Raw genomic sequence first — 21,957 nt, 5'->3', positions numbered from 1 at the left:
CCGCACGGTGAACGTCGTCCGAAAAAAAAAGGAACGCCACAAATGCACTTTTTCAGTCGCCCTGTCTCCCAGAAAAAATGCAATGAAAAAGCGATCAGAAAGTCGTATGTATTCCGGATTGGTACTAACACAAACTACAGGACATCCCACAAAAAATGAGCCCTTGCTCAAGTACGTGAATGGAAAAATAAAAAAGTTATTGCGCGCAGAAGATGCAGCAGAAAATAATTTTTAAAAATTAAATGTCTTTGAAAAAAAATACAAGTAGTACAGCAAAAAAAACTATACAAGTTTGGTATCGTAGTAATCATACCCACCCATAGAATAAAGTTATCATCTTATTTTTGCTGCAGTTTGTGCGCTGTAGAAGCAAAACGCACTGAAAGAAGGCGGAATGTCACTTTTTTTTATTTTACTCCACTCAGAATTTTTAAATAGTTTTTCAGTACATTATATGGTACTTTAAATAGCATCATTGAAAAATACAAATTGCCCTGCAAAAAACAAGCCCCCATGCAGTGACATCGATGAATAAATTAAGGAGTTATGATCTTTTAAACAGGGGGGGGGGGAGAAATGGGGAAAAAAGACCCTTCTCTGGGTCATTACGACGCAGGGATACCACATGTGTAATTTTTGTTTTTATTTTTTTACCTTTTTTTTCCCACAGAAACCCATCAGGACCCCCTGATCACATTCCGGGGGTCCGATCGTGACAGTCCTTGGCATGCTGCAGTCACATAGACTGCAGCATTTAAAGGGTTAACACAGCAAAGATCCGAGGTTTTGTCTGATCTCTGCTGTAAGAGCTAGTGCCTGGCTATCCTCTGACAGCCAAGCACCAGCTCTCCCTGCCACAGAGACCATCGGCTTGTTTCTGATAAGCCGATGGTCTCTATGGCAACCTGTATACAAACCAGTGCAGGAGTTTGAATTCAGAAGTGGGAGATTGCCGTCAGATCGGCAATATCTTCCTGCTTCTGTTTTTCAAAGTCCTGCACTGGTTCTCTGTGGGACTTTGCAGGCAGAGCACAATGCCACAGCTTGTGGCATTGTGCTCTGCAGCTCCCATCGTGATACATAGCCTTCCGGGCTATATCGCCATGGGCAGTGGAGCTCGTCCTGGAAAATTTCAGGGCGTGCCACTCAAGGGGTTAATGTGTTTCTAGCCATTTCTAGTACCCAATATTGATACTATTATAGATAATGCTCAAAATGTACAAAGAAGTATTGAGTTGAGTTTTTTTTTTTTTCATTAGCTCCGATAAAGAATGAAGAAACTTCATATTGTATTAGCTGTACTTCTGCCTCTCTTACATGAAATTAAAGGTGAGTGATATCCAAAGTAATCATGCAATATAATGAGAATATAAATGAAGAATACTACGTACAGCACACTAATGGTACTATAAAACAAATAATAACACACACGAATACATAACATAAAGGCTTTAAGTGCCTGACCATATTATTGCTGTTTTGTATAGGGCCATAATAGTACACCCATAGATGTGCATGTGGCCTTATAGTACCCCTGTATGTATCCTATTTGATACACAAAACATGTTTTTTTTGTTTCATTATTTAGATTATTTTATTATAAATATGGCAAAAGGTTTTTAAACTTTTATAACTTTTTAAAAATATTTAGCAAAACTTTTTTAAACTTAATTTTTACTTTTTTTTAGTTCCTGGAATGGCAGCCCTGGCACCTTTCAGAAGGCTTCTGGCTGCCATGACAACCACACGGCAACCCGCGATCTCATCACAGGGGGCTGTACAGGACTCCCGAACATTGGTCATTGCATTTAAAGCTTTAACAGCTCCTATAAGCAGCACGGCTTATTGGAGCTGTTGCGAGCGGGTGTCGGCTGTGAGAAACATTGTATGGAGCGGGGTGATCCCACAATTCTCCTCCATACAAAACGTGCAGGACGTAACTATACATCCTGTGTCATTAAAAGGGTAATGACCTGCTAGAAGGTTTGCACAGTAAAATACCAATATCTGCAGATGATACAAAACTATGTAAAGTAATTTACATTAGAGGACAGTAAACAATTGCAAATGGATCTGAATAAATTGGGGGCTTGAGCAGAAAAGTGGCAAATGAGGATAAATGCACATGTGCAAAGGAAATACATGTCACCATAGTAAAGAGGAAACCCCTGGGGAACACTGACATGGAAAAGGACTTGGGGATTTTAGTTAACTGTAGGCTTAACTGGAGAAACCAGTGTCAGGCAGCTGCTGCCAAGGAAGGATCATGTGGTGCATCAAATAAGATCTAAGGACACATGATGAGAACATTGTTCTTCCTCTTTACAAGTCACTGTTCAGACCACACATGGAATATTGTGGACAGTTTTGCACAGCGGTACTCAAGAAGGACATATCAGAGTTTGAGCGGGTACAAAGGTGGACAACTAAAGTAATGGATGGACTATAATACCCAGAGAGGTTATCAAAGTTGGGCTTATTTAGTTTAGAAAAAAAGACGGCTGAGGGGCGACCTAATAACTATGTATAAATATATCAGGGGACAATACAGAGATCTCCCATCATCTATTTATACTCAGGATGTGCCTGTAACAAGGGGGTATCCCAAACATTCCTAAAGTGCTCTATGCTGTGTCATTACACTGGTCATTTACCTCCGTGTATTTTCATTTTTTCATGTTTGTGGTCTTCCTCATTCTTCAAACCTCACTTGTCGTATCAAGGCCGCTTCCATACAGGTGATGCGATATCGCCACGAGAAAATTGCAGCGATTTCGCAATGGTGGTCTGTGCAACATTGCTGCATCTTCTCCCCATTTCCTTGCAGTTGTTTTCAGGCATCTCTTCTGTTCAAGGATTGGAAAATCATTGAATCATTGAATGGCTGTGATTGATTCATGGAGTGCTGTGTCTGATTGGCTGAGCCGCAGTGCTCGAGAGCCAATCAGAGGCAGCGCTTCCTGGAGGCGGGGATTTTCCATTTGCTGATCAGAAGAGATGCTTGAAAACATCTGCCGGGGACCAGGGAGAAGACACGGTGGAGCTGACAGTACTTCTTAGGTGATGTATGTGTTTGTTTTTTTAATTTTATGCATCTAGGGCTTATTTTAGGACTTTGACAGTTGGATTGCATTGCACCACACGAAAACCACATTTTTGTGCGATGCAACACAACACAAAAGAAAGGTTCATAGGAAAACATGGGCTACAAAATATAGCTGCATAGAGAATACTGCGATTTTGTAGTCTCGCGATGTTGCAGGCTTCAAAACATCGATTGTGTAGAAGAACCCATAGGAAAGCATGGGCTCTACATACATACGATTTGTCGCACTATCGCATAGCGACAAAATCGCACGAAAAAATCGCCCATGTGGAAGCGGCCTAAATCTTAGATGAGGCCAGATACAAAGATGGTAATAACAGGATAGAAAAGGAATAAATCTTATCGCCATGCGGAACCTATAGAGAAAAATCTAACCAGTCGGATCCATGTCTCCAGCACCACACAACCCTTTATATGTTCAATCATTGCCAAGAGCTACCAAAAAATATCTAATGTCTATGGGCAACCTTAGTAGCTGGAGCATATTGCACTGCTGAGCTGGTTTACCAGGCGCCACCCTAGTTAACGTGTAATCTGAATATTTTATGGTTACTTTAGAAACATTTTTGATTATGAGAAGTACTTAGACCTCACGATTAGAGATGAGCGAGCATTGTCCTTAGCGAGTATCTCCACACTCAGGAGCGAAGGTTCAGCTGCCGACGCGGGTGACAGGTGAGTTGCGGGAGTGAGCAGGGGGGAGCGAGGGGGAGAGAGAGATCTCCCCTCCGTTCCTCCCCGCTCTCCCCCGCCGCTCGCTGCCGGCAGCCAAATCCTTGCTCCCGAGCAGGCAGGTACTTGCTAAGGGCAATGCTCGATCGAGCAATTGCCCTTAGCGAGTATGCTTGCTCATCTCTACTCACAATACATACATTTCAAGCCATCAATATTCAAGAGAATGCCCATTGTTATGTGGCTGTAACATTTCTTTATCGGTAATAGAGTAGATTACGTTCTGTAAACCTTCTGCCGCCTTTTCATTTCCTTTGTATTATCAGTATATTAAGATTATAGCTGGACATACTATAATATTGACTCTAGGAAGTTTGATATAGTTTCCGATTTAGAATGGGCTCCACAAGGTCATGGCCAATGGTATACATAAAAGAGAAAAGTCCCCATAGCAAAAATAGCCATGGCACATTATGTTAATGAGAAGGTACAGTCTGTATAAAGTGATTATAGTTTAATAATACGATTTTGCTTGTCTGCAGCCATACAACTCTTAATGAACAATGCATCTTATGACAACCAGCTTTCTGCCAACCTCAGCGATTCTGCGACTCTCACCTGCAAAGTCGTTAATAACACTAATGATGAGACCTTGATCTGGTACCGTGGGAGCGAGCAAGTGGACATTAAATCTGAAAACAGTGTGAACATCAGTAACGTGTGCATCCCAGAGCTGGCATTTGAAGACAATGGAGTGAGCTTTACCTGTCTGTTGAAGCGTAATACCACCATCAAGCGGTCTGTGCAGCTGAATGTCCTATGTGAGTAGAGTCCCTACAATTATTCTGGTCTAGTGGGTTCCGAATAATGAAGTATTGTAAGATCCTCTTTCTTCTGAAGCATATTATTATTGTGTGAAATATACTTGTAGGTTATATAACTTCCAATGAGATGGGCCTTATACAGTATATATGGCTGAGATAGTAAGATTAGACTGTGAGACCTGGTAGGAACCGAGGTGGGTGAATACAATCAGTATAGCGCTACACAATATGTTGGTGCTACATAAATACTCTTTTTGGTATTTATAGTTTAGTCCTCCTATTAGTGATGGACCAACTAAGTACCAGTAACTGGAATGCGCAGACTACAATATCCAGAGAGATTATCAAAATTGGGATTATTTAGTTTAGAAAAAAAGATGGCTGAGAGGCGACCTAATAACTATGGATAGATATGCCATGGGTCAATACAGAGATCTCTCCCGTCATCTATTATACCCAGGACTGTGACTGTAACAAGGGTGCGCCCTCTACATCTAGAAAACAGCAATTTTGGCAAAAGGAGCTGTTAGCTCAGGAGGTAGAGTAATAGTCCTCTTACACTGTCCCATTTTTGCCCCACCACTCCACTCTACACAGGTCTGTCTGTGCCAGCAGTAGGCACAAGGCAATCTGCCATACAGTACTCTGGCCAGTCCTTTTCCAGCACACTCTCCCTCAACATGCTTTACAGTGGCTCTCAAAGCCCTTCAGTCTCCTCTTGCCCCTAGCACACGGACAGTCTCAGAGTGGCTGTGCGAGAGCTGGTGATGCCACGGCATACGGTGGCTCGCCAATCATTTACCCAATGCAGCCGAGTGTATAGTGCAACATGTGGAACAATGGGGACATATCAACAGGGGCCAATCACAAACAACAAGGATAAAACAAGTGGGATATGAGGGTTACTCCCCACAAGCATCCTAATAGCAAAACGTCTTCTTGGACTGGGATGAGGAATCTTAACATCCATTATATGATCCCATTTATAGATTTAGGATTTCGTACCAATCAGACCAATTTCAATCTAAACTGATTGAATGGAGTCGGAAAGTTCATGGTATTTGGGAAGAGGTGGCATGTTGGGTTTTTGCCAAGAGATAAGTCATTGATAGTAATGTCTGGTAGTAGCTTTTCTTCCGAACCGAGCACGCAGACTACAAATATTCTTACCAACTGCTTGGAACTAAATTGCATGACCATTATTGTATATCCCTTTAAAATTTTAAGATGAAAAGCCTAACATTTGATACTTTTTCTATAGTTCCTCCTACACTGTCGGGAGACACACACATTACTGCAGAAGAGGGTAAAGAGGTCCAGATCATTTGTGGGTTCAAGGCCAACCCGGCAGCCACAATGTTTTGGAGACAAAACAACAGCCTGTTCACATTACCTTCTCACTACAAGCAGGATATGACTTCTGACACTCTGAAGCTCACAATTGAAAAAGCACAGATCTCAGATAGCGCTTATTACACATGTGTAGCTTTATCATCCAATGGCACTGAAACCACCAGAGTGTTCGAGCTGATTGTTGGAGGTAAGACTGAAAGTTAGTACAAAGCATCATTTTGAAACTCCAGTCTCTTTTGTGTAAGCTTCTTTGTGATTGGCTTCATCTTACACATGGCAGCCAATCCATGGAGGCTTTCAGAGGGTTTTTTCCACTTGAGTAATGTGAGAATAAAATCATAGCAGGCTCTATCATGTGCTGTATTATGGAGTGTTATGGACACAAAGTGTGGACCCAATGGACCAACCAACCGGTTAGGCTTTGGGCTAGTCTCAGTATGGTTGGCAGCTGACCCCCTGTTGTCAGAGGTACCGGCATAAGGTGCAACGTGTGAACAAATCTTGCCCTTTTCTAGCATGATGGGAGAGCTTCTGCCTAACAGTGGGGTAGGCGTCCTGACAAGGACGACCCCAGGATATTCACCTCAGGGCTGGCTATCCCTGATGGGACACAGGAGAGAAGTACTGGGCACAGGACACACCAATAACACAGGACAGGGCTGTACAAACCACAAAATCTGAAACAGTACCAAGTCAGGATGTGGCATCAGACAGACGTGCACAAAGACCCAAGCAAGGACAGGGACAGACGATAGGTCAGGATAAGGGTCTGACAACTGACAAACGTATAAGCAGAGGATGGCACTATACAGTAAGTTAGGGACAGGATCTGACGGTAAACAAATATACACATAGAAATAGGTACAGGATGCCTATGCTGGGAGACTGAAGCAGGCTCCACCAGGCTAAGATACAAACATCAGGAAGCAGCAAACATACAAGACAAAGAGCAGACTGAGAAGACAGGATTACGGAGGCTATGCAGGATGACAGAGGCAAACACAAACGGGATAAGATGCAGAGACAGGGAGGCAACCAATAAATGGAATACAGATACAGGTAAAAGATCAAACAGACAATAAAGACAGGAACAGGTTACCTGGTAAAGCTGGGTGTCTGAGACTAACACACAATAACTCTCAGGCCAAGAGGAAGTGCCCCAGCCCAGCTTAAATAGTAAAGTAGTGGCTATTAACCCCGTAGCTGGGCTGAGAGCCAGAGAACTGGTTAACTCTTTCAGTGCTGGTAGAAAACAGATCTATAGAGTCCATACACACAGGAGGAGCATAGCTATGCGTGCATCTGCCTGGAACTGCAAGAGGGCAGCAGACACGGGTAGCAGACCTAACATGGAGGTATTCTTCTCTCCTTCATATTTCAGGGATATGCTTCTAGAGTAGGATAACATGTTTCACAGAAGCACCATACAGTAGCACACAGAGTATACAAGTCTGTGATATTAATCTCTGCAAACTCTATGTGCCACTGTACCAGACACGTGCTTTGACAATACCATGGCCTTAAATAGGCATTTTAGTCTCAACAAACTTTGCATAAATCAATAGTTATATAATCTTACAGGAGGAAAATTCCTTTTTCCCCTTATGAGCCACATCTCTTCCTTCTCCTTGCTTCCAACACTTCTCATTCACTCTGAAATACTAAGAAAAACCATTTCAAGATGGATCAGTTCACTAAGAGATCAGGTTACATGTTACCCATAGAAGCCTATGGAGAGTAAAACGAGAGTTGAAGGGAGCAACTGTAGAGAGAGATAAGCAAAAAGTAACACTGAAATGCTACTGCAGAAATCTATAGTAAGTTTTCTATCTGCCCCCAGTGCTTGATTCACAGCTGCACTGCTCAGTACTGCTGTGTAATGTCCTCCATGCTGTTGCTACTAATGGTGGGCTACAGAGAGATAGGGTAGCATAATCACCTTAACTATATGGGAGGCATCATAGCAGCTAGTCTACACATACCATCTCAGGATAAAAAGAATTAAAAGATGCAGCTTGTAGATGGGAAAATTGCTGAAAAATTTCATATAGTCATGTAGTAGGCAAATATAGTCTTAATCCTCATGTGCACATGGCTGCTTTATCTTGAAAAGTCATGTATGATTTAAAACATGGGAGAGGACAGATGGTGAATTGCAGAGTCCCAATAGAACATGCTGGAGAATCTAATCTGGAGTCCCCGATCATGAAATTGTTCTGCTTGTTCATGAAGGACAAGTGCAGTAACAAGTTCTATCTGTTTACTGAGAGGTTTATGCTTCATTGGAAAGAAACTAAAAACGAGAATCCTGGCGTCATATATCGGTTATTGGACAAGTGTGATGCACAACTGTTTTTTAATCATTTGCACTTATTTATGGAAACTACACTTTGTCTCTTGATACAAACTGTAATACATTGTAATGTCCTCTTCCTGTAGTGGAATGTGCAATCTGTTCTCAGTGCTACTAAACATCAGTCTCATAGGTGTTAATTATTGTTTCTACGCTTGTCAATGGTTAACTCCGACATGCCCAGTCAACCATCCTGCCATCATTTTCTTTTCTGACTGGTATTGAGTGAAGCTTAATGGTGGGTGCTAAGGATATGATTTTGATTCATAAATCTTAGATTCATATTTATATAGCAGTGGTGGCTAATATAGTAATTCATTGAGTATGCCAGGCCAATGTCTAAACATATTATTGATGTAGAAATGTTTTTAGAGTTGTCATCCTTTCTGGTAGGTTTGGTAGGTAGGCATCACTCACAGAGACTGTGAAAACACAAAAAAAGTGATTAAAGGGATATTTCCATCTTGTAAAGTGATGGCATATTGATCTTTATGATCAGTGAAAGTCCAAACTCTGAGACTCCCACTGATTCTGAGAATGAAGGGACTGGTTTAGCACTGCGCCCAAAGGTGTAACTTGAAGCTGCTGATTAGAGTTTAGACCGCACCCATTTATTTGGAAATATTGACTTGCTGTGTGCAATTTCGGACCCCTACTACTTTGGAGTCACTAAAGTATACATTAAATGAGAAGGAAACGCACCGCAGTCTAGGATTTTAGATGGACTTAAAAATGGGTAAGCTTTATTAATTCATCAGGGTTTCTAAAATGCAAAAATAATAGCAACATTTCAATCTTTTGTCCCTTTTAGACTGTAAATCACAAACAAATGTAATATATAAGACAATGAAAATCAAAATAGGAAAGTGCAGTAAATAGAGATGAGCGAGTATACTCTCTAAGGCACATTACTCAAGCGAGTAGTGCCTTAGCCGAGTATCTCCCCGCTCGTCTCTAAAGATTCGGCGGCCGGCGCGGGTGACAGGTGAGTTGTGTTGGGGAGCGGGGTGGAGAGAGGGGGAGAGAGAGATCTCCCCTCCATTCCTCCCCGCCCCCCGCCGGCCCTCGAATCTTATAGACGAGCGGCAAGATACTCGGCTAAGCCACTACTCGCTCGAGTAATGTGCCTTAGCGAGTATGCTCGCTCATCACTAGCAATAAACATATTTTATTCATACATTATAATTATTCCTTTTGTAAGTCGAGGAAATAAAAACCATCCATGGATTGATATCTACAAATAAAGAGGTCAAAAATCCATATTCACAATTATTAGTCCTAATTATCTGAAGTTCTATTTCTATGTTATATATTTCCACAAATTGGGTGCTACTACTATATGTCTTTGTACAAGGCCTCTCTCACACATCCGTAGGCATTTTTACGTGCTCCCGCCAGCGCCGTAAAAATGCGTGAATGGGCACACAAATCTTACTTTTGTGCGCCGGTTCAGATGGCATGGGCCCCAGCGCATATACGCTGAGCCCGCAATGCCGTTGCCTCCCCTTCTCTTCCTGGCTCACCTCCTCTCTCCTTTCCTCCGGCTGTCTGCAATGGGAGTGGGCGGGATGGAGATGGAGCTAAGCACCCGCCCCTTGTCCACAGCCAGCAATGGGAGGGGTGGACTTTAGCCCCTCCCCCTCCCATTGCAAACAACCGGAGAGGAGGAGAGAAGAGGTAGGGAGTTTAGCAGTCACGCTGCTAAGCTCCCTCCCACCTCCATTCTCTGGCGGCTGTCATTGACTTCCATAGGAGCCCGGCGTGAAAGCGCCTGGTGCCATATTGGCCCAGCCGGGTGCTTTTACACCGTTGGAATACGGCCATGTGATCTGATGCATTGGACTCCAATGCATCAGATCGTAGCATATATCGGCTGGCCATGAAAACAGCGTCCGATATACGCTCGTGTGAAAGAGCCCTAAAGGTCATTTTATTAATAAATATTGTAGAACGAGATTGGGTCATTGAGCTTGTAAATTTATGTTCCACCATCTCAATTGAAACATGATGATGAATTAAAGAGATTTATGTACAAATGATGTAGTTATACTCCCTGTCAAAGCATTGAAGAATTGTGAATATGGATATTTGACCTTTTTTGTTAATATCAATCCATTGATGGTTTTACTTTCTCCACTTACAAATGCAAAAATTGTGACGTATGAATAAATGGTATTTTTTAAGAGCTGATTATAAGGAAATTAGGGGTCTGCTATTTTGTGAAAATAGAACATATTCTATCCATGGGGTCCAGACTGTCAGAAATGTCTCATGTTTATCAGCTATTATTGATGTTAGTTTTTCATTAATTAAGCATCAATTCATTCAGTGTTTCAACTTCTAAAAAAATCAAGAAATGTTTTTTGCCATGATTGGGCAATAGCTTGTTTGGTGGCTAGAAAGAAAAGGAAGATTAACTTCTGAGAATCTGGAAAGATATCATCATTGTGTTTATTTAACAATGCCTCCCATGAGCTTTTGTGTATGTCGCAATGTGTTAAGACCCATTTAGACACAATGATTATCGCTCAAAATTCACTCAAAAGCCACCTTTAAGTGATAATCATTGTGTCTAAATGTGCCCATCTTTCAGTTTTCTGCCGAACAACGGTTTTCAATTCTGCTTGAGAACCATCCTTCAGCAGAACAGCTGATAAGCAGGACTGCATACTATGTCTGCTGTCCAAGGTGCTGAATTCTCAACGGGGAGCTAGAGATTACATTATATTCTCTTAGCAGCCCATGGAGTTATTTACAGAGCTCAGACCTCCTGCTGAGTTCTGCAACAGCCCCCAGAAGCTCATTTGCATGCAAATGAAGCTAACAAACTACTAATAGCAATTAGTGCCTATTAGTACTTTATGCAAAACGATCACTGATCTTTCAAGCTTTTGACAGATTATGTATGTGTGTAAATGGGCTCTTTACGGAATAGATCAGAGAATACATTGTGATCCAGGGTCTTTTGACTCAGAGGAATGACTACCAAATATGGAACATGTTACTTTGGGATAGGCACCACAGAAACAACTTGATGAGTAACGTGGTATTGCATGTGCTATTCTGGTAGGAACCTAATACCATCGTAACAAGACCCTAAATGACATTTCTAACATCAGTCTGTTACAGGCACTGCTGTTTGTCGATCTCCAAATTACCATTGACTGTAAATCTTGAATGCATTTTGGTAGGCATCGTATTCGAAAATTGTCTCTTCAAGCTGTGCTCTCAGTTTAAAATGGAGAAACTATAATTCATCATTTAGTTGTTCTACCTCTTTTTCGTGTGATTCAAGGACCATGGTGGCATTGTACTTTTGTTCTTCAAGGGCCGATGTTCTCTGGCCTATAGGCCCATTTACACGCAAGGATAATCTTTCAAATGACTTAAAGATTGAAAGATTTTGCATCTTGCATAAAGTGTTAATGGCCATTAACACTTTATCATCTTCATTTGCATGTAAAAGGGCCTCCATAAGCTGTTTGCTGAGCCCAGCGTGTGCATAATAACAAGTCCAGCTGTGCAAGCAGCTGCATTGTTCTCGTCGCGACTCCCGGCAGATTACAATGTTATCTCCCGTCTCCCGCGGAGATAACAGCCTGCAGTCTATTGAGAGACACTTTATCTCTCAGTGTCTGAAAAATGGATTTTAAGTTCACCTTAAAATCATCATTCAAAGGAAAACTGCATGATGACAGCATTTACATGTAATGATTATCGCTCATTTTCGGTCGTTTGAACTAATTTTAATGCTGTCATCATTCATGAATTTCCTTAGTGAGTTTGGCTGTGATATATTTTGTAGTATCTTTTGCATTTGGGATAAAAGAGTATCTTGGTGAGAGTCAATTGTAGTTTCTGATGGGCTGGGACTCCCTGGAATTGAGTTTAAGAAAGGTGGAGGGTCTTCATTGGATGATGGAGAAGTACTTTTGACATACATTTAGTTTAAGGGTTGGTGCTTTGATTGCATTTTCCAGAATTTAAGGCCGCCTGCAGACGAGCGGGTCGGATCTGGCGGCGAGGATTCTCGCCGCGGGATCCGACCCGAGCGCCTGCAGGGACGAGCGTGTACTCACCCATACCCGGCGGCCCCGGCTCTTTCATGTGCCGGCTGCTGGGCAGCTGGCGCATGCGCAGACCGGAGCCGACGCCGGGTGAGTGATGCCGCGGCCGTCTGCATAGGATTGCGTTTGTTAACGCAATCCTATGCAGGCTTTAAGCGGCGGAAATCCCGCGGGATTTCCGCCCGTGTGCAGGCGGCCTAATTTAGAAGAACTCATTGTTGAAGTTTCTTAAGGTTATTTGTCAATAAAGTCGAAAAATATATAAAGAAAAAGTGTGAATCTCTTTTCGATAAATATCCTCTACAAAGCGGTTGCCAAGGGCACGACTACATCAGGGGTTCAGAATCCTGTGTAGATCATGAGCTCATTAATTTTAGCCTCCAGGGTGGTGGGGGTGGTTCAGTGAAAAAGAAGTGTGAAACGCTTTTTCTAATTGATCTTAAATAGTGCTTAAAGTTGATTGTAATATTTTATTCAGCAGGTAGGTGTCAGTAAAATCTGCAAATTATGTAGAATAACAGGCTAGAGTATAGGTCACCTGCTAATTACTAAATCTCTTTTATTAGCAGATGTAGTGAAATGCAAGGTGATGCAATAGTTCTCCACAATAGATCTAACTGGTGTTTTGACCACTATTACATCTCCAATCTTATTTGGCTAAAATGATGGGGGAGGTGTGGGTAATCAACCCTGGCTGGGTATCTTTTCCGTTCTGTCTGTGGGAACGGAGAGTGTAATTTATATCATAGGGTTCCTGCAAAGGAGCTGTAACTTCCCCAGCCGTGCACCGTATCAGGCACGCTGCTGGTGTAAATAAGGAAGGTGCTATGAGGATTCACTGTTATGCCCTGTTTTGGGCTGCAAGCGGGTGGAGGAGTGAACAGGAAAGGCATATGGAAGGGCACCGATATGGTGAGTCACTTCTCACCTCATCATCAGGCAAGGTGGCGGCCATGCAGGAAACCATTATGGTTGGAGGTGCAATGGCAACCGAGGAGATCTTAGGCCCTGCAAAAGTTGACTGCAACTGTGAGACAACAGTAGCAGTAGCTACAAAATCCAGCACAAGGCATGGGCAGAAACCGCCAATCCACCAGTGGCTGGACCCAGGGCACACAGGGCAGGACTCACAGCATCTGGACACTATCTAGGCCATATCCAAGGAGGCTCTCCCTCTGTAAGATGATCACCTGGAAATCTCCCCATTCCACCAGATGTGGGCAAGTTCGGTAATCACCCCAGGGATCAGCACACCGATATATTTTGATATTATTTGTCTTATATATGTATATATTTGTTTGTGATTTGCATCCTGAACAAGGACAAAAGTCCAAAACATTGCAAGTATTTGTGCATCTTGGAAATCCTGATGAGTTAATAAAGCTTACCTATTTTTAAGTCCATCTAAAATCATAGACTGCGGTGCAATTCGTACTTACTGGATAGAATGTGAAGCTGCTGGGCCCCAATGCAAAATCTATCTAATCTAAACTATAATGCTTCATTATTAATAGTACTGATCTCCGTATATGGGTAAAAGAGACCATATGGGGCCCCTAAGACTTTAGGATTCAGGGGCAACTGTATGTTCTGCAGCCAATACAGTTATGTATATTGGGTGCAGAATCAGCAACTGTACACGGAAATCAGTGTAAACATTTATCCAAATGAAAAGAATGGCCAAGTTTAATATTATGGACCTATAGGCACTCCATATGAGGCTATATGGTCCTCTATAATATGTCATGTGATGGAGCAAAACTCAGACTATAAATTCCGTATTATGGATTCATGCAACACAGATCCGTAAAGCTGTGTTTCCACTTTGAAGTCATGTGCCTCATCTGTAGAAGCCAATTGGTTGAAAACTGAATTGCAAATCTGCAGCATTTTATAAACCTCATGCAGTTATCAGACAGGGTTTTAATGTGCAATTAACATGCCATGAAAATGCTGTAGAAATGCACTACAAATGCATAGTGGAAACAAAGACTTATATGACTGCATGAGTCCTAAAGCTGTCCTTGTTAGAAATAGGATCCCATATAAAGATACTCATGCTTTTTACCCAATTCTTCCATTATGGTTGTAGTCCGGTGGGTTACTGGGATGTTTTCATATTGCGTCACACCTTCCAGTAATAATAATTGTCATTGGGTAATGCAGATGCAAGTTGTACTGGCTATTAGGGGATTAGATAGTTGCCTACAGACTGGCAGATTATTTACATGTGAGCTCAAAATAACATTCTATATGTCTCCCTCACAGAGCGGGAGCCCAGCCTTCCTGTGGAGGCAATCGCAGCAGCAGTGGTGGTAGGAGCTCTCATAATCATATTTGGAATATTTGCACGAAGAGACAAAATAATGAAGGTGGTAAGTTTTGAAATATCTTGAAACAGATGGGATTCATCATAAGATATGAGAAGAATGAAGTGTATCCACATAATACCGCCCATATATTTATATGCACTGCTCCAAAAAATCTAATGGAACACTTATATCACAAATTAGATCTCAATGATCTCCGTGGTCTCCAGACTCTCTTATGTCTCATACATGGTCAGTGTGAACCGGCTTTATATCTGTTAAGAAAATATGGTGCCAGCGGTAGACCTGCCAATCATGGTGTGTTCTGGTGAATGCCAATTGAGCTGCACAGTGCTGGGCTGAGAGCACAGTGCCCACTACAGGATGTTGGGCCCTCATGCTACCCACATGGGGTCTGTTTCAGACAGTTTGGTCATGAACATGAAAACTAGTAGCCCCTGCAGGTCATCTTGTAGGGCTCCTCCTCGTCCTTCAGTACTGATGATGGACTGATACCCTTCCACAGCTCTGTCCAGCTCTCCTTATGTAACAACCCATGTTCTGTATTGTATCTGCTCCATGCTCTTGAGATTGTGCTGGGAGATGGTGCAAACCTTCTTGTGATGGCACATATGGATGTGCCATCCTGGAGGAGCAGGAATACCCGTTTAACCTGATTGGGCCACAGATACCAACCTCATGCTACCAGTAGTGATATGGAATTTGCAAGTCTGGAGAAGAAGCATTCAGGAAGGATAAGAAGAAAGTAATTGTTAGGCACCTGTATCCCCAGAGGTACTGTTAGGGTTGTGCTGACTGGGATCTGTTGTACCACAGTGTTTTTAGCAGCCCAGCTCCACAGGTGTGGTTGATTGAGCTGTCTGGGTGTGGTTTGCTCCAGTCAGCCAATCTCTCAGGTCTGTTACTTATATATACCAGCACCTTTGTCAGTGTCTGCTGGTTTCCCTCCTGCAGTGTGAGAAGTCTTGCGTTCCTACCTGTCTGTGCAGGCTTCAGTGTGTTCAGTGTGAACTGTGTTGTGTTCTTTCATATTTGTGCAGTCTTCTAAATGTTCTGTGCATGTGACTGGACATGAGGTGTCTGTACAGTGTTCACTATCTTCAGTATGAACAGTGTCATGCTCCTGGGTGTCTGTGTTGCTCTTGGTGCATGTGGTGGGAACTGTCCTGCTGTGGATCATTTACCATCTAGGGCTAGTTAGGTCCTTAGGTTCTAGTGCAGGACCGTCCCCATCGGGGTGATCACCCTGCTTGCAGGCAGGTATCCTGGGTTAGTTGTCTCGTTAGAGTAGGGATGGCGACACAACGAGGACCCTTGAAGTGCAGACCACATAAATTACAGTACCATTATATCCAGTGATCATAGGGGATGTTTGCATTGACTGGAGTTGTTCACTTTCCCTTTTTCTTCATATGGCCCAAACCATCAGGATGACTTCTCCTGGTCTCAACTTGCCTCTACAGAATTAGGCTGCTTTCACACGGACTACAAAATCACGCAACTTTGTAGGGATGTGACAGCACTACAAAACAGCTGTATGTAAAGCTCATGGTTTCCAATGGGTCCTTTACAATAGCTAGGTTTTGTCTGATGCTATGTTGCTCTATACTGCAACAATTTGCGATGTTTTGTAGCCCATGTTTTCCTATGGAGCCTTCTTGTTTATTGCATAGCACATATTTGCATTTTTCATGCTATGTAATACATTTTTAACATTAGAAACTCCTATTAACTTTTTTGCGATTGTATCGCGCGAGTAAATTGCAGGTAGCAGCGATGTGATATGAGATTTTTCACAAGAAAAAGCATCACTGACGCTACAAAATAGCGTGTACAAAGCTGCGATATCACAGCGATTTTGTAGCACTGATATCGCTGTCGCCCATGTGAAAGAGGCCTTAAACAAAGTCATCTTTGACTACGCAATTTTTTTCAGGGATCTAGCTTCATTTTTTCAAATTTCGACATAATCTCCACATTCATAGTGCCCCAGATAGTAGTAATGCCACTTGAAGTTATCCACACCGTCACAGTATCCCGCTTTTTGTGCTCCCTGTAGGCCCCACATAGTAAGTGTCATAGTAGGCTCCTCTTATGTCCCCACTCACTAATAATGCTCCATATAGGATCTCATCAAGTAATAATGCTTCTCGTATGCACTTATCTAATGCTCTATATAGGTCCCCACTCAGTAGTAATGCTTCATACAGGTTCTCACTCAGCAATAATGCCCAATATAAACCCCCATTCAGTAATAATGTCCCTCACAGGCCCCCACTTAGTAATAATGCCATATATAGGTCTCCACTCAGTAATAATGCCGCATATAGACCCCCACTCAGTAATAATACCCCTCACAGGCATCCACTCAGTAGTAAGTTCCCTCACAGGCCCCCACTCAGTAATCAGACCATATATAGGCCCCCACTCAGTAATCAGGCCCCTCACTGGCTCCCTCTCAACAATAAATACCCATATAGGCCCCAGTTTAGTAATAATGCCTCTCACAGGCCCCCACTCAGTAATAAGTCCCCATATAGGCCCCCACTCAGTAATACTGCCCCTCACAGGCTCCCTTTCAGTAATAATGCTCATGTGACCCCTGCAGCCAATGTAAATAGAAGACCAGGCAACTGGAGGTGGCGGTGGGGAAGCAGGCAGCAGTGTGTGTGTGTGGGGGGGGGGGGGGTATGTGTGTGTGTGTGTGTGTGTGTGTGGGGGGGGGTATTAGCATTTTGAATGCATACTTTATCCCCCCAGTCCCACCAATATATAGGATAATCTGAAAACTCCTTCATTGTGGAAAGAGCCAGTTTCGAGATACATTTTTCCTATACTTGTGTTTCCCTTGAAAAAGAAAGAGCCACAAACCTTTGAGAAATGACACAAACCACGTTCACATTTGAGGAATTATGCTCATTCTCTACAGTTTAGTGTGGGTTTTCCAATGCCCATATGTGCACATTATGACCGTTAAGTTTACCACTTAGCCAAAAGTTTGCTACTAAACACCAAACTCTATAAGAATCTGTCATCCTCCATCTTCTGTTACATCACATCCCTTAATTCTCCATGCTTTCATTTGTCACCTGCACAGATCCGTCTTACCCTTCCCTCCGAAGTGCATGGCCCTGTGGTCTTCCCCTTCTATAAACAGCCTGTTCCTTCAAATTGCTGGTACCAATAACACATGCTCTTCGGCATTGGTGGATCAATGCCAAAACGCTGTTGAAACGCGTGCTGCACCACAATTATGGATTCAGTCTTGCTGAATTGAAGAACGTAAAATGCCTTGTGTTATGGGGTTGTCATCTTGTGAATGACTGAGGCTCGGGGTGGTTTGTGCCTGCGGGAGGCATATAGCCGTAATCATTTGAAACTCTTTTGTCTTTCAAGTGATAAAGAGTTTCATTCATAGGCGGTTCATGATTGCAGAGATATAGCCATTTCAAAATAGATCTGTCTTTTTGAAATACCCTGTAGATTCATTTCAGTCTCACAGGATAAAATCTTGTCTCGTTCCATCAAATGCAATATTGTTGGCATTGGAGGCATGACACAGTGGCCCATGGGGTGTTCGGTAATGTGGACCCCTGTGGGGACTGCATGTGTTGCCATACATTCTCCATACGCATGGCCCGGGCTTTCCTAGAATATGAGTGTAATTATTCCATTCATTGGAGCAAGTTTAGCCAAGCTCATAGGATTAGCGTTAAGAACACATGATCAGATCTGTCAGGTGCAGATTGGTGTTCCTACTGAAGGTTCATAGTCACAGTGTGAACTCATTCCCCTGGCTCCTGATCCATGCACTCCGTCTTCTCAGCTGGACTTGCTGTGTCTTGCAGGGAATGTTCTGAGAAGGCCCCTCTCCTACACACTCATGCAAACTCCAGACTTCCCGTCTCTTGTGACTCATGACAATTAATTATATAAGTGGAGAGCTGAGAATGGGGTCAAGAGCGTCACAGCTCCTTGTACTAGCTCTATGGCTCGCAGTGCTACTTTTGGCACATGGATCAACTCACACAGTACTGTACATAGTGCTAGTTGGCTGTCACAACTTTTGATTTTTACTAGCGCAGTCACAGAAGGTTTTTCACTTTGGGTAGGTTCCAATGCAGAAATCTTGTGTCTGAAATTAAACCTTGCTGTATGGCCCTGTAATGTATTAGGAAGGCAGGTGCAGCAGATGCAATGAAAGTCCATGTACTCTGCCGTTCTTTACTGTCAATATAAGGCCTTATTCAAATGGCCGAGGGCGATTGTGGTCAATTAAAACGGACTGATTTCACTGCAGGTATACACAATGGGCATTGTACATCAGTTTTTTGCATTAATGTGTGTGTCATCTAAGTCCAATCTGTTTTTCACGCATGTCAGAAAAACCGAAAGTGGTCCAATTGCTGTATTTTAAAACACCCATTGAAGAGCATCAGCTCATGAAAAAAAAAATCATGTATGTGAATACCCACAGTGGCTTTAATTGATCCAAGTTCAGTCAGTTTCAAACTTGGATAGAATTCGAACATTAAAATTGTCCGTATGAATAAACCCTAATGCAGATCCTCGAAATACATCATCTTTAGTGGGACACCACTTAACACATTGAGTGTCCAGCGCTTTTGGACTGTGCTCTCTGCAGGTCCAAAGTGACAAGAGCGTGGCTGTCACCCAAGTTTTGCCGCTTGTATTATATTGGCGTTACTCCATGTCAACTATGCTATTCCGTCCTGCAAATGTAACAGAGCTCATATTAAAAGGGGACCACAGTTTGCACATTTGGTTGTTATTCGCCTCTAGAGATGAGCTTGCACGCTCGGATAAGGCAGTTACTGGAGCGAGCATCGCTCTTCTTGAGTAACTGCATTCTCGGCCGTCGCCTCCCCCCTCCCCGAGCCTGCTCGAATGAGAATGCAATTACTCAAGAAAAGCGATGCTCGCTCCAGTAACTGCCTTATCCGAGCGCGCTCGCACATCTCTATTTGCCTCATTAACGTGAAAGGCTCTTTTCTGGTTTTTCATTTGAGTATAGTTTTTAGGTATTTATAACACAGCCCTGGGCTGGAATGGGCGAGTATAGACAAACGCAATTTGAATCCAAGCTTATATTTGCATTCTTGCAATCTTAGAAGTAATAAATAAAAGTTGCGTCCTTGCAACAAAAAGTGTTCCCTTCGAGGAGGGCCTGCAGTTTACCCAATTGGGTACTCCAGACAACTACACTGCATGACAAAGTTCTCTGATGTGTGCATCTAAAAATTAGTAAAGGGGAGGTCAAGGTTTTATGATCTCTAAATTGGAGTTAGTAGGTCACCAGGCCAACGTATTATTTCTGCTCCAGATTTCTCATGTTCTCCACTGATGCAAGAAGCCCCCTCTGAGGTTCATTCCGGTCTTGACAGAGTCAAAGATTGTTATAAACCTATATGCCCAAATTCTTCTGTGATGTTGAGATTTGAAATTGCCTTTTAATATAATAACTTTCAAACATTCTATGTTGTGTCCGTGACTAGAAAAATTCTTTGCCACGGGTAATTCTGTCTTTCTCTCTTAATTGTATGGCGATGAGATCTTATCCTTGCTCTAAGTTTTTGTCCTGTTTCTCCAACATAAAGGCTCCCCAACAGGACATTTCCTGCATTGGATCAGGTACACAGTGAATGTTCCAGGGATTTTATAGTCCTGTTATGTATTGGGGATTTGTACCCTGCCCGCGGTCAGTACATGTGAGCAGGTCTTGCACCTCCTTACATTACAGGGATAAGTTCCTTTTTGTGTGTCAGAGGGCAATGCACACCTGATTATAAAGTTAAAATTTCCTAAAAATTTGGAGGTTGCCTGTGACACAGAAGTGGAGGGTCCAGGAATATGGTTCTCAGATGGTCATCCTTGTGTAGGGTATGATGGAATTTCTTTGCAGTCTTCCTTAGTACCTCTAGCTGTGAATAGTAGGTCACTACTAGAGGTACACAACCATTTTCTTCCTTCTCTGTGTGCTGGAGTAGTTAATATCGGTCTAACATACTATGTCCATCCAGTCTATTAACGCCCCTTCCCCAATGTTAATCCAGAGAAAGGCAAAAAAAAAATTAGGTAGAAGCCAATTTTCCCAATTTAAGGGAAAAAAAATTCCTTCCCGACTCCAATCTGGCACTCGAAACCCTGGATCACCGACCCTTCTGAAGTAATTAGTGACTATAACATATAATATTGTAACGCTCAAGAAAGGCGTCCAGGCCCCTCAAACTCTTTTATCGAGTTCGCAGCCATTTCAGAATTTATTAAAAAGCTTCTACTATTTTGTGTATATAATATAATCGGAAACATTGAGGCAAATTTCACACTTTCCACAAGTAGTAACAGTTTGTTTCTATTTGCAGTGCAAGAAGGATGGAACTGAGACAGCAATGTAGGTAAACATGCCAATGGTACAAGGATGGATTACAGCATACTGATTTCCATTGCTGGATTTTTATAAGGAGAAGCCAATGATTTCCAAAGGAACTCCAGGTCCACACGCCAGTGATTTCCTTGAGGACTCCAGGTCTACTTTCCAAAATGAGACTCCTCCTTTCTAATAAACTTTATTGAAGTTATACCTGTTCTTCACTTACACTTTAAATTAGAGCAGATGAAGGACTTTATAACCTTTCCATAAATTTACAGAAATTGTTTTACAATACTTCCTTCTGTGGGGTAGAGGCACAGAGGGCATCGAACTCATCAGTCAGTACATTGACGTCAACTAATTCATGACATGACTCAAGGATAACATTACAAAACCATCTATTCATGCCTGGTGTAATTGATGTCACATTGTGAATTGCAGAGTAATTATTTCAGATATCCCATAAAATGAAGGCACGTAACATGTATGGTGCCTGCCAGGTATGGCGTGAGGGGTGGATTCTCACACCCAGTTTTTTTTTTTAACCAAAGCCAGAAGATAATCCAGCAGGAAAGATAAATTCTTCCTTTATAATTCCCATATCAAAAGTCCACTCATAATTGATTGTAAACTTTTGAGATGGTGGGGAGATTGAAAGTGCAGCAAATAGTTGAGTTCAGAGCAAAATGACCCTTTAGGTGGTGGTTGAGTTAGCTCCAGCTCTTTGTGCTTAGGAAGCAAGAGGACTACCACCCACAAAAATTATTGCCCCATTGGTGTATGTGGAAATGAGGTCAACATGACCCCCAAGATCTATCATAGGGGGCTCAGAAATTGAAGCAGTATTCATTCTAGCAATTG

The 21,957-nt window shown here is 42.5% G+C and overlaps 1 protein-coding gene across 1 annotated transcript; it reads left to right on the top strand.

The window, feature by feature from the left end:
• The first annotated feature begins 1,271 nt into the window (after positions 1 to 1,271).
• Positions 1,272 to 21,217, top strand: TMIGD1 (transmembrane and immunoglobulin domain containing 1). Its single transcript, XM_066598598.1, has 5 exons — positions 1,272 to 1,329; positions 4,321 to 4,599; positions 5,864 to 6,142; positions 14,644 to 14,750; positions 21,089 to 21,217. Exons 1-5 carry the CDS (start codon positions 1,272 to 1,274, stop codon positions 21,119 to 21,121), a joined length of 756 nt encoding a protein of 251 aa, XP_066454695.1. The 3' UTR covers positions 21,122 to 21,217.
• The last annotated feature ends 740 nt before the right edge of the window (positions 21,218 to 21,957 follow it).

Source organism: Eleutherodactylus coqui, chromosome 4 (assembly GCF_035609145.1).
Source record: "Eleutherodactylus coqui strain aEleCoq1 chromosome 4, aEleCoq1.hap1, whole genome shotgun sequence".
Taxonomy (NCBI): domain Eukaryota; kingdom Metazoa; phylum Chordata; class Amphibia; order Anura; family Eleutherodactylidae; genus Eleutherodactylus; species Eleutherodactylus coqui.
The sequence above is the reverse complement of the archived record's forward strand: the minus strand, read 5'-3'. Positions and strand labels throughout refer to the sequence as shown.